This window comes from Lagenorhynchus albirostris, chromosome 1, assembly GCF_949774975.1.
Source record: "Lagenorhynchus albirostris chromosome 1, mLagAlb1.1, whole genome shotgun sequence".
NCBI lineage: Eukaryota > Metazoa > Chordata > Mammalia > Artiodactyla > Delphinidae > Lagenorhynchus > Lagenorhynchus albirostris.
The window spans coordinates 41,442,485-41,456,486 of NC_083095.1; the positions used below are offsets into that span (position 1 = coordinate 41,442,485).

Genomic DNA, 14,002 nt, shown 5'->3' on the forward strand with positions numbered 1-14,002 from the left:
GGCAGCGGCCGGGGCGGGGCCGGGAGGAAGTGGAGGGGGAGGAGGAGGAGCTGAAACGCGGAAAGCGGCAGGCGGCAGCTCGGCCGGAGTTGCAGCAGCTGCGGCGGTGGCGGCGCTGACACCGCAACCTCCCCAAGCCCTGAGTCCCGGCGGGGGCAGCAGCAGGGAGCGCCTTCCCGCCCTCCCGCCCGCCCAGTCACTGCACCTCGGCCCCGCCAAGCAGCAGTCGCTGCGTCCGGGGAACTGCCAGCTATGGCCGCGCCGCCCGATCCCAAAGAAGAGCTGCTGCCGCTGGCCAGTCCCGGGTCCCAGTGGTTCGGGGACCGGAGCGAGGGGGAGGAAGAAGCGGTGACGCCGAAAGGGGCCAAGCCCGAGCCGCAGGTGGGGGAGCCCGGCCCTCGGCTGGGCTCCGAGGCCCGAGAAGCTGCGCCGCGGGAACTGGGCTCGGGCCCCGCCCGGCCGCCGCCCGTTGCCATGGAAACTGCATCCACAGGTAAGGCGGGCGGGTGCCGCTGTCCCGCAAATGGCGTCGGGGACTCGGGTCCCCCAGCCGGTCCCCTTCTCTGCAGCTCGCCTATGCACCTACCTCGCGCTCTCTATCTTGAGCACCAACCTTAACTCCCCTTCGCCACAGGCGACTGTAAATATTAGCGGACTGGTAGGGACAGAAAATTTATTTTTCCAAAGGCTCGGAAGAAAACAAAATATTATTGATCCTTTTATTTCATTATCATTTTTCCGGCTTTCAAAGTTGTTCTCAGAGGCAAACCGCAGCATCCTGGCTGCCGCCGCGCCTGTATACAAGTTTTTTCCTTCTTGGAAGGGGCTGGGGGCCGTAGGGCCCGTTTGGCCAGTTGGGATAATATTCTGAGGCGTGTTTGTGCGCCCGGCGCGCGCCAGCGACAGGGGACGCTGACAACAAAGCGACGGGAGGGCCTGCTGCCCCTAGATTCTGCTCGATCCAGGGCAGAGATGTGACTTTAACTCTCCCTTCCCTCCAAGAATTTCCACACCCTACTCCTAGCCCCTTTCCCTTCACCTCCTCTATCTCCCCCTCCCCCCGCACACTAAACCGAAACGCCACGGTGTGTCTAATTCCAGAGGGACAGCGTTGCCAGAAGGTTGGGAGTTGTGGCGGCTCCCGCCCAGAACCCTTCTTTCCCAGCTGCCCGGATGCTCCCATCTCGAAGGGAGCAGTGAAACTTGCAACCCTTTAGAGCGGCCGCTGGCTGAGGTGTTAGAGGGCTTGAGTGGCGGTGAGTGTTCAGGCACAGTTTACCATCAGTCTGAACCTGCCTGGCCCTTTGGAAATTGTCCTGGATTCGCCCTCCTTTCGCCTGACTTCCCCTTCCGAACTGGAGCACGTTGGTGCTCAGCGGGGACCAGGGATCCTGAAGCATTCTGTCCGAAGGATGCCTGAGGCGAGCTTTGGGGAGGGGCTGCCGGCTTGGGTAGGTCTGTGTTTCCAGGGAGTGGGGTAGAGGGTGCTGTGTTGTGTTGTTCCCGGAGAAAGCTTTGCTGTGGTGGAATGAGAGTTGTGTAGTTTTGGAAATGTAGCTCTTGAAGGCCGGGTGCTGGGTGATTCTGCAGGAGGGGAAGGGGGGCGGGACTGGCATGCTTGTTCATGGCAGCTGATTTAGGGGAACCCCTTTCTTAAGCCATTGCCTCTCTTAAGGGTCGTGTGGAGTGTCTTAGGTAGTCCTTAGGTAGTCTTAATTCTTCTCTAGTACAAACGATTTGAGCTGAGGAAAGGAGGTTTAGGGAACGTGTCAAATAAAACATTATGAAGGGAAGAAAAAAAGTAAAGAAAGAAAAAAGAGAGAAAGGAAAAGGAAAGAAAGACTCAAAAGCAGAAAACCCCATTTGTCATATATTAGTTATTATATGGAGGAGAGGAGGATTTAAGACTGAGAGAGATCTCAACTTCTTCATCTAAATGGAGAGAAAACAAAACTTTTTACAATTGCGAAAGAAGATGGCAGAAGCTAATAGACAAAGGAAGGTACACATTTCATTGGTTTACCATTACCATTCTTCGTTGAGAGTAGCTCATAGTACAGAACCTTTATCCACTGTCATCAAAGTAAATCATTTATAAACATTGCCCACCTCCCATTGGTGTCCCCAAGGTTAGGTGAACTAGGGAGAGGAAGCTAAGCGCCCCCTGTTCAGTAACATACTATCCACTAAAATGGTTGCTATGCACAAAATGCCTAGAACAACTGTGACAAAGTAGGCATTTGCAATTTTTAATATTATTATAGAAATATTTTACTTTGTTGAATATATTAGGGGTTTCCTATCCTAGGCAACAAATACACTAATAGAATCGAACATGATGCTAACTTTGGATGGGAGGAGAATGAAGGGAGGCAGAAGGAGCACATAGTTTGCATATTTATATAGAAATTTTTAAGTTTATTATTGCTGCTTGAAGGAATTTCTCATATAGTTGTTGGTTATTGAATGTTTTAAGTTTGTATATTTCTTTTTTAGTAGACTGTATGGGCTGTTATAAGAGTCCCAGATGCCAGAAATGATATCTAAATAAATAACTAGATCTTGAAAAATTCAAATAAAATCTGGGCCAGCTTCCTTATCTGTTGTTTTGGCAGTTCTGTTGCAATAAGCAGAGTCAGCAGGTGCATCCTCAACTTAATCAGGGACAAAATCCAGAGGAAGCCTATTAAGCACATGGCTTTCCTTTTTTTTAAAAGAATGGTGCTCTTTGGGACTCAAATCAAACTAAGAAGTAACTTAGACTTTGAGTGTGATGCACTGTAAATAGCTTTTGTTTCTTTCTCAAATGGAATTCTAAAATTTAAGACAGATATTGATGTTTTAAAAACTTTTTTTCTGAAAAACACCACTAATCATGCTATCTGGACAGAAATTCAAATTATACATTGATGGTAATTAAAGTTCCTAAAGAAATATTTCCAAAAATATTTCTCAGTGATGTCCTGGAATGAATATATGTTTAAACATCATTAAAGTTGCACTATAAAGCTCTGTCAGTACTGTATTCTTTACCAGTACTCCATCAGTACAGATATTCTCATTGCTTCTGTCCCTTTTGTGGGATGGAAATGTCCTTAACAAAAAGTAACACTTTTTTCTAAAGCTACAATTTTTCATGTCTAAAATTGATAATGGGCATGTGATATGATGTCTGTTGCCAAGGGAACATTTAATGCACTGTATGTAGGCTACAACATGTTAGATTGTTAATCATGAAACAGTGCCATCATCGAATAACTTTATACAAAGAACGTGAAGAGCAACATTTTTGTTTTTTCACGATCAGTTATTTTATTCCTGGAAACTATTCAAAAGGAGCATACAATAACACAAGGATAGAAGAATCATCCTTTGTTTAAAGGAAGAATTTAAAATAGAATATTTGAACAAAATGCAACGGTAAGAATTAACTCATTGGCCACTTTGGAAATTAACTCATTGACTGATTCATGCATAGAAGGCAAAATGAATAAGAGAATGGAGAATGGTCTGGAGAAAGCAGCCCAGTGTGATGATTTGCTTTAGTGATATTGACTTATAGATAATTTGACTTAAATTTCTAGATGATTGCCAAGGGGGAGGGAAGTGAGAGAGGGAGAGAGAGGTATTTTTCCAATTTACTTGGACTACAGTGCTCATAAATTTATATTTTTCAAATGCTGAATGTGATACTCTATTGGAAAAAACTATTCTTAATCTATCATTATTTAAATACCTTTCAGAAATGTTTATATGTCCTGCATTTATTCTGTATAGTATAATAAATTGTACCATACACATTACCAATCATCTTTTAAAATCCATGTAGAGACTGGATTAGCTGTCTTTTCTTGTGGTTGTGCTTGATAGATGTGTACATTTTTTAAAATTTTTGAGTCATTCCCAGCAATCCTCTTCAGAAGGTGTAAATTTCGGTCTTCTGTTTTCTTTCATCTTTTAAGAAAGCTACAGTTCTATTGAAATGGGAAGGAACACTACACTAGCTTTTACAATATTTTACAGAACCTATAAGAAAAATAAGAGTTTCTAATGCAATTTATTTCTCTGGACATAGGCTCTGAATATAATCAATGACACTTCTGGCAGTAACTACAGTACTTATCCTTTCATATTGGGAATTCAAATTAGGTTAAATTAAAATCTAGAAACACTTACATACCCTAAAAATGCATTGATAAATAAATTTTATCAGAGCTTTCAGCATAACTTCCTTTTCATGAACTCACTGTTCCAGGAAACCCATCCTACTCATTGTCCCTCAGATACACCATAGACCTACCTGCTCCCATCTCTTCTCTAGGCTGTTCATCTACTGACTCTGAGGGTTTGGAGAAGAGTTGTGGATTATTTTGTTCATTGTACTGTCTATCTTGCATAGCCTGGAAGATAGACAAAACTTCCAAAAAGTTTATGGAAAGTTTTTAATTATCTGTAAAGTGAGAGACCATTGAGATTCAATTCAATTTAGTAAACATTTATTGAATGCCCCCTTTGTGTAAGGATCTGTGCTAAACACAGGTTTTGGTTTCCTAGAACATGTGCACCTTTCTGTTTCACATTAGTATTTAGTTAAACAGTTCTTTTATGTCATTTTTCATTTTCCTCATTCCCAAGTCGTTGCTGGAAGATTGTTTAAAAGGGTATTATAATAATCTAACCACATGGGCACACAGGCATGAATTAGTTTCCTGAGGTCGACATAGGATAAATAAATACTAGCATAGCTTGCTCAAAGGGCATAGCTGGGGGAAAACAAAATCTATCTATCTACCTAACTATCTAGCTAATTCTATCTTCCTCATAGAAGTAACTGTGGCTGAATAGTACTCAGAGATCCTTGTATTAGTTAGTAGTGCTTTTATTTTAAAGTTAAAGGAAGTGATCTCAGTGGTGACTAAGGGAGATTTGAAAAAAGGCACTGTAAAATATAGACGGCAGTGAAAATAAAAGACATATTTCAAGAGACTAGTACATCCACACAGGAATGCTTTCCATGAAAGAATATGGTCAAAAGATGAAAGACAACCAGTTTTATTTGTTTAAATAATATTTGAGGGCAAAAAGAACAATGAGAAGAACATGAGCTAGAGAGGCTCACTGCTTGTGGAAGGTGCTCTAGTGAGAGTAATGAAAAAAAGGAGTGGGAAGAGTTTCTCAGTTCACATTTAACCCGTATTATTTAAAAGGGACAGTGATCATTTTGAAATGTATAGGAATATTGAACCACTATGTTGTGTAACAGGAACTAACACAGTATTGTAGGTCAGTTATACTTCCAAAACAAACAAACAAACTCATAGAAAAAGAGATCAGATTTGTGGTTACCAGAGGTGGGGGAGTGGGTGGAGGGGGAATTGGATGAAGGCAGTCAAAAGGTACAAACTTCCAGATAAGATAAATAAGTACTCAGGATGTAATGTACAACATAATTAATATAATTAACAGTGCTGTATGTTATATATGAAAGTTGTTAAGAGAGTTTGAGTTCTCATCACAAGGAAAACATTTTTTTCTATTTTTTTAGTCTTACATCTATATGAGATAATGGAACTTCACGAAAGTTGATCATTTAAAAATAAATAATTAAAATGGACAGTGATTCTTAAGCTGGGCAATCTAAAACATACGGAAAGAAAGACTGGAAGCCCAGGATAAGTGAACAGCAAGTAGAATACTGTATCACTGCTCTGATAAGACTGGCTCTTCGGAGCCAACTACTTTATATCTCATGGTACAGAATGAGTGTGGTGAGCAGTTTTGATGTCATTCCTAGTATCTCCTGAGAATAAGACTAATGTTAGAAAAGTTGAAATGGGGAATGATTTTCAGAAAAGGGAAAACAATGGATATTTAAAACTTACAAGCCAATATATTTGTTGCTGAGTGCTGGTAGAATCTAAGAATGCATTATTATGCTGAATATTTATAAACCCTTAGAAAATAATAAACATGTTGATCACCGGCAATTCCCATTGGTTCACTAAAAAAATAATGCCCATAAAACATAATTTTCTCTTTTTCATATTCTGAATCACCAACATATGCACAGCACTTACTATGCACAGGAACTCTAGAAAGTACTCAACTTACATTAGAAAGCACGCTCTTTAATTTTGCAAATGGCACAAAGTTTCAAAAGATGATTGATATGGTAGAGGGTAGCACTCCTATTTAAAATTTTTGATTTTAATGTTAACTCAAAAGCAAATTCTTTTTATTAAAATAATTTTTTACTCTAGTTTAAAAAACTCCTTGTTGGGGTAAGAAGCACATGCACGTGACATTAAAATTTAAAAGCTACAAAAGGGTATACAGAGAAAAGGAAGTTTTCACACTCAGTCTTTCAACCAGCCAGCTGTTATCCCTCTTCAGCAGCAACCATTGTTATCAAATTCAGCAATAGAGCATTATTTAATTAATTCATGATTATACTATTATTTATTGAGCCCCTGCTCTATGCCAGGCATTGTTCTAAGCACTAAGGGTACGGTACAGAAAAGGACAGATAAAAGTTTATCTCCTATAAATTATGTATCCTACTGTGTGTGTGTGTGTGTGTGTGTGTGTGTGTGTGTGTGTGTGTAGGCAGGGAAGGAGAGAAGACAGAGAGGAGACAAAGAACAAAAAATATATGTCAAGGTATGATAAGTCCTAAGGAGAAAGTTAAATAGAGCAGTAGAGTGAGAGAGAGAGTCAAAAATGTCCTCTTTGATAAGGTGGCATTAAAGCAAAGACTTGAAGAAAGTGACAGAATAAGTCATGCAGATGCAGAAGGTCATTTTAGGCAGAAGGACTAGTCTGTGCAAAGGCCCTGGGTGAAAGTACTCCCTGGAATGGCAGGGAGGTCACTGAAGTGGGGTGAACAAGGTGAAAATGGTAGGAGATGGGCTCAGAGTGTAGGGTGAGGGGTGATGGGCAGATTAGGTCCTATAGGCCATTTTAAGAGTTTTGGATATTACTCTGAGTTTGCTGGGAGCCACTGGAGGGTTTACAGTAGGGGAGGAACATGTTTAGAGTTAAGTTTTAAATTAAGTTTAATGGATCACTCTGTACTGTATTGAGAATCTAAAATAGGGGAGGAGGGGAGGAATATGGAGCAAGAATGACCAACTAGGAAGCTATTGTAATAATGCAAATAAGAGATGCTAGTGGCTTGCACTGGGGTGATACATTGGAGGAGTTGAAAAGTGCTTGGATTCTAGATATATTCTAAGTGTAAAGCTAACAGTGTATCCCTAATGGGTTTTGTACGGGTGTGAGAGAAAAGAGTTAAGGATGACACCATTTTATGGCCTGAGCAAATGCAAGAATGGAGTTGCTATTAGCTGGGATTGGGAAGACTTTGGGAGGGGCAGGTTTTGGGGAAAAGCCAGGAGTTTGGTTTTGCAAATGCTAACTCTGAAATGCTCATTAGATAGCCAAGCAGTGATGTCAAGCGGGTAGTGTAGAGGTCAGGGGTGGGGAATGGTCTGGTCTGGGTATGTAAATTTTGGAGTTATTGGCATAGAGTTGAGATCACCAAGAGGGAGTGAGTTTTGACAGTGAAGAGGTCAAGGAGTCCTGGGATGCCCAAATACTCAGAGTTTCAAGCAAAGGAAACTGAGTAAAAGTGGCTTAATGGTGTAGAGGGAGAACTGAAAAAGTGGGATTCCAGAAGGCAGGGAAATGTATTTAAGAGGGATGGAATGAGTGACTCTGTCAGATGCTGCTTGTAGGTTGGGTAAGATGAGGACTGAGAATCAGCCATTGGATTTGACAATGAGGAAGCCATGAATTTGAGGAAGCCATGAATTTGATGAAGCTGTTTTATTGTGAAGTGTTGGGGGAAAACTTTGGTTGGAATGAGTTTTAGGGAAAATGAGAAAGGAGAAAATGAGAGACAATATTATAGACATAACTCTTTTGAAGGAGGAAACTAGAAAAACAGGAACATAACTACCTGGAGGGTTGGAATCAAGAGAAGGGAAAGTTTTATTTAATTATTTTTTTACTATGGGGGATATTAAAGCGTATTTGTAAGATGATACAAATGATTTAATAGGGGTGGAAAGATCGATGGTACAGGAGAGGGAGGGGGCATTTCCTGTACTATGTCCCTGAGCAGGTGAGGGGAAATGGATCAGGACACAGTGGAGGGATGATGTTAGATAGACGTAAGGACAGTTCATGGATATAACTGGAGGATGGGGGCACAGGTGCAGGGGTGGGGCTGAGGATAGGTAGAAGTTCAATGAAATAGGAAGAAAGATCAACAGCAGAGTGAAGGCAAGAGTGGAGTTGGAAGTTTGAGAGGAGGGGAGAAGGTATACAAGTTTTGTGTAGGAGATTGGGAGAGTGAAACGTCTAGGGGAAATGGTAGGAATTCTAAGCATCCCCAGTGCCCACCTGGAGTTGAAGGTCATGAGCTTAAAGCGAGACCAGTTACCATACATGTTGTCTTTTTTTCCCATCAGTGTTGATTTCAAGTAGGTGGACAGTTGGATTGGTTTTTGTTTTTTTCTGGTAAGTATGACAAGATGAGATGGGCAGTGGAGTTAAGGATGTGTGCAAGGCAGTGGGAGTACTGGAGGGTTGTGGAATCTGGGGAGGAGGAAGGAGGACAGAGGGGGATGAAGCACAGTGAAAAGATGATGTGAACAGTGGGTTGTTCGTACCGTCAGGGTTGAAGAAGAGCAGGAGCCGGGGTGCTAGAGTAAGGGGGCTGAAAGGATAAGATTCAAGGTGGAGTGTTTGATATGGAGATTATGGAGGGGGTACAGTTGTTGAGGGGATTGGGAGACAGATGTAGTGGAGGACGACAAGGTCATCAGAGGAGTGTCGTCCAGAAGAATGGTAAGGCTGGGAGTGAGATTATTACCTACATGATTTCTGAAATTGCCAAGATTGTAGCACTTGGAGAATACAGTGAACTGTATTTCCTAAAGATAAAGGACACAGTGGCCTGGGCTTCAAAGCTAGGGGATTTTAGAGGGGAGGGAAGAATAGTAGCCTGTAAAATTATGAATTTCTGACTGTAGGTTCTGTAAATTCTATTTAATATGTTCAGAATGTAGGAGACACAACTTAAAATAGTTCATTGTGGGGGATGGGAGCTTTGAGGGTTGTAATTAACTAAATATGAGCTAGTAGTATGGTGAAATTACTAAAATATCTTATGTAATTTTAGGTAGTATTAATAGAAAGTCTTGGGTACACATTATATGAGGTAATAGTTCCCCTAGATTCTGTTCTAGGCAGACAAAATTTGGAATCTTATACTAAATGATGGATGTCATGGTTTAGAGACACTGTAGTACAGTAAAAGGTGACTAGATTGGTGTGGCTTCTAGCAAAACAAAATGCTGTTTGAGAAATGGTTGAAAAAATTCAGACTTTTTAGCCAGAATAAGAGAATGAAAGGAGATCTGAAAGTAAAATTCAAATACTAGAAGAAATCTTATTAACCGAATGAAGACTTGACCGAGGTGATTTCACAAGGCAAAATTGGGACTGGTGGGTATATCAGAGAAACACATTTCAACTTAATGAAGGAGAAAGTTCTAATAATTAGAATTGCCCAGAAAAGAGATAGATTGCCTCTCAGTTACTGATACTTAAGCACAAGTGAGGTTGCTGTTTACTGGGGGAAACAGAAAGGAAAGTGTTAAGTTATACCAAGATCTTTATTCCTTCATAAGAGAAAACAATACACCTAACCTTACCTGTGGTTGTTAGAGAAGGCATATTTCTCAAGAGTGAACAGCTCACAAATGAAACCAGAAACAGTACTCATCACAAAAACCACAGTTAACTTCAAATTGGCTCTCTAAAAAATGCACTCTCCACAGAATTGTGGCCATCTTTAAATTCTTCTCTAGTTCTCCATTGTTGAGAAAAACTCTATAATGTAACATACTTGCCTCTTGAGAACTATACAGTTTTATACAATTTGGGGTTATTAACCTAAATGTGAAACATGCTATCTGCAAGCGCCTCTTTTATTTATTCTTTTTTCCTGAACTATCTTCTTCATTTTTTTACTACAGACTCTAATTCCATAAATATTTGATATATTCTAAAATGTTTGGGGAATTCATTAACGAATTCCGTATTGCTAAAAGCATCGTGTGATACTGTCCTTAGTCCTCTGCCTCACTATCTGCATGTTTATGCCAGATCATTTATTGTAAAATCATGTTTGCTGAGTTGCCTAATGATTTACATTCTTAGCTGGAACTGTTCTGCATTCTGGAAGTCTGTTCTGAGTTTGCTGAGTTGCCTAATGATTTACATTCTTAGCTGGAACTGTTCTGCATTCTGGAAGTCTGTTCTGGACTTCCATGTCCAATCTCCAAATGGATTTTTCAGTTCATCTACTGCATGAGATTGTTATAAAACCAGTTATAGACCAAATTCTTGTTTCCTGAATGTGTTGACTATCTCTCATCCTTAAAAGTACCTAGAATTTTGTTTTATGCATAGCAAGTCTTCATTTTTTAAAAACAAGTCTTGGACAACAGAAAATTGTGTGTATTCAAGTTACTGCTGATCCAGTTGGTGAGCATAAGAATAAAAAGCAGTGTCACATCTCCCTTTGGCATGAATTTGTCAACGGGTCCCGAAATATCAGGCCTTTCAAAATGTGGTCTGTAGATGACCTGCTTCAAGATCCCGTGAAGCGATTCACGGACCTCAGCTCAGGGAAACAAGCCTGCCAAATGCATATTAAGACTTTAAGAAGCACTGATTTATTGACTCTCGTCCTTATGCTCAGCTAGGAGCTGTGGAGGATGATGGAACATGAGCCAGGTCCTCTTTCTCCGTTCTTCCAAGCTTACTGTCTAGATGGGAGATGTGACTAACCCACACAAAACAAAGGTAGTTTGTCCAGCCTGGTGCTTGGATGGATGCTACAAGCTATAAGCACTGTACAAATTTCATAATTTTATGGGTTCCAGGGTACCTGATGTCTTGAAAGAGGTGGAGTGTGACTTCCACCTAAAGGATAGGTAGATTAGAAATAAGCAGAAGTGGCAGAAAGGCAGTTTTAGGTGAGGGGAGAGACATGGGTGATGACATAGAGATGAGCAATGACCAGCGCGTTTTAACCTGCCCATTTGGGTTCAGGGAGACAGATTCTGGGGGGTTTGAAAGCTATTCATGGGACTGTAGACTCCTTTTATATGGATTCTGGGACCTTTGAAGGTTTCTACGTGACGGAAGTAATACAGTCAGCCCTCTGTATCCTTGGGTTCCACATCCACCTTCACTGATATGAAGGGCCCACTGTACTATACCATTTTATATCAGGGAATTGAGCATCCATGGGTATTGGTATTTACACGGGGTCCTGGGACCAATTCCCAGTGAATACTGAGGAATGACTGTATAAAGCTGTGTTAAGGAAGATTAGTCCAACAGTGGCATAGATGATGAACTCAACGGGGATGATCCTGAAACCTGCACTTTTGCTGAAAGAAGACTGACTCAATAACATCAGTTTCAGAGGCTGGATTAAATAAACATGGGGATGAAGAGGAAGGTACCTGGGAAGAAAGAGGAGGAAAGATGAGCACTTCATGGGAACATTCAACAGGACTTTGTGACTGACAGGACACGGGGGATGAGGGGAAGAAGGAATCAACTCTAAGGTTCTGTTCCTATGGCTGGGAGAATGATGGTGCTATAGAGAGATGGGGGGGGCACTGGTCAGACAGATGAGGATAATGCATTCATTTTTGTCATATGGGGCTCAAAATGAAGAAAAGCATTTGAGTGGAAATCTCCACTTGGCTCTGTATATTAAGGAACGGATTTTGGAGATGAAAACAGGATTGTAGATAAAGGTTTAGAAAATTAGAAAAGGGGACTTCCCTGGTGGTGCAGTGGTTAAGAATCCACCTGTCAATGTAGGGGACATAGGTTCGAGCCCTGGTCTGGGAAGATCACGCATGCCACGTGATTAGGTGCCACAGCTAATCCTGTGCACCACAACTACTGAGCCTGTGCTCTAGAGCCCGCAAACCACAACTACTGAGCCTGCGTGCCACAACTACTGAAGCCCGCGTGCCTAGAGCCTGTGCTCCGCAACAAGAGAAGCCACTGCAGTGAGAAGCCCGCGCACTGCAACGAAGAGTAGCCCCTGCTTGCTGCAACTAGAGAAAGCCCGTGCGCAGCAATGAAGACCCAATGCAGCCAAAAATAAATAAAAATTTTCTTAAAAATTAAAAGAAAATTAGAAGAAAAGCCATAGAATAAATTAGTTTTTTGGAAGAGATTATGTAGTATGGGAGGAACAAAGGGCCAAGAACAGAGCAAGTGCTCCTTGTGTCTTCCTAGCTGAGTGGCATTAGGCCAGTTATTGAACCTCCCTCAGCCTTAGATTCTGTGTATGTGGCACTAGGTCTTGTAGAGTGCCTGGCAATTAGGTGGTAACTCCCCTCATTATTATAGTGTCATGGAAATCAAGATGGCGTGGTATAGAATTAGTCTTGACCGAGAAGACAGATTTGTCTAGTCTTCGCTTTGGCACCTAATATCATGTCAATGTGGGCAAATTTGCTTTATGTCTCAGTTTCTTCATATGTAAAATGGGCATGATACCATTGTCCTGGCTACCTTACAGGGCTGTTTTGAGGATAAAATGAGATAACAAGAGGAGGTACATGCAAATTGCAAATTACTCGACATCTGTAAGGAACTACTGATAGGAAGCCTGGTAGCACTGTCAGGTGCAGAAGAGAGGTCTAAGAGAATAAAGACTGAGAAAAAACCATGTCTCCTCGGCCCTAGGTGTTTTAATAGAAAATGCTTGCTGTGCTTAGCTGAACCTCAGCCCAATGTTAGTGGGGAGAGCAGGAGAGCGAGGACGAGTGGGGCTGGGGAGAAGTTGGTTCTGGCAATCCACATTGGGAGACATTTTGCCTATGAAGAGTGCATTTGGAGTGGCGCCCCACCCCATTCTTCATGTCCTAAAGAGTGAACTGTGGCTGGAGCAGGGCTGAGGCGTGCCCATAGGGGCCAGGTGAGGTCTATTCTTAATCTCTTGCTCAGTGGAAGGGCAGTAAATGTAGAAAGCTGCCCCATGTGTGCATGGTAGTCTGGAAGAGGCTGTCTCCCAGAGAGGCTATCACAGTGAAAGCCAGCCCCTGCACCTTACCCCCACCTCTCCCCCAAAGCTTAAATTAATTGGCCCTGTGGGCTTATAGGTCCTTACACGCTACTCTTACAGCTCTATAGATTTAAAAGTCTTCCATAAATAGATTAATACTTCTGGAAAGATGGAGTAGACAGCTTTTCCTTATCCCTCTTGCTAAGTACAGCTAAAAATTCTGGGCATTATATACAAGATAAGCATAAGAGACTGTGCAGTGAAAGTAGCATACTTGTAAGGCATTAACGTAGGTGAAAACCTATCTGAACTAGAGTGAGAGAGAAAAGCTGGGTGAGGGAGACAGTAGCTAAAACTTGGAATGACAGAACTTGAGAATCCAGAGATTTTTCTTGCAGTAGGATTCTCAGACTAACTCTATGAACAGAATAGGAGGGTCACAGTAAAACTGCAACACGTATAAAGAAAAAAATAGAGGCGCTTTATTTAACCATAGTTAACTCTCAGTCAATGGGGCAAGCCAGCTTCCCTCCAGGTGAGGAACTCTTAGTCTTATTAACTCAGGTTGCCCAGAACCAGGAGCTGAGAGTTGTGCTTGGCTCCAGGAGGGTCGACCACATGCAGGGCTGGGCCAAGTCCTGAGGGTACTGAGAGCACCGGAGCAGAGATGGTAGCAGAAACCTGGACTCTGGTTGAAAGAACTGAAGATTTACAGCCTGCACAAGAGAAGATAGGATGGGTTATGACAGCCACCTAAAAATACATAAAGAGCTGCCACGTGGCATAGGGACTGGGTATGTTCTACGTGACTCTGGAGGACGGAACTGTAATCGATCATGAGTTAAGCCGTGAAATATGAAAATAGCTTGGACTACCTCATATGGTGGTGAG

General features: G+C 41.9%; 1 protein-coding gene across 1 annotated transcript in view; it reads left to right on the plus strand.

Annotated features, from left to right (window-relative positions):
• Window positions 1-230: 230 nt before the first annotated feature.
• The window catches only part of RTN1 (reticulon 1), a 238,618-nt gene continuing 224,846 nt past the window's right edge, over window positions 231-14,002 (plus strand). The window contains exon 1 of the mRNA XM_060167003.1: window positions 231-493. Coding sequence (XP_060022986.1) covers window positions 253-493 — 241 coding nt within the window. The 5' untranslated portion in view covers window positions 231-252. The remainder of the gene's footprint in view (window positions 494-14,002) is intronic.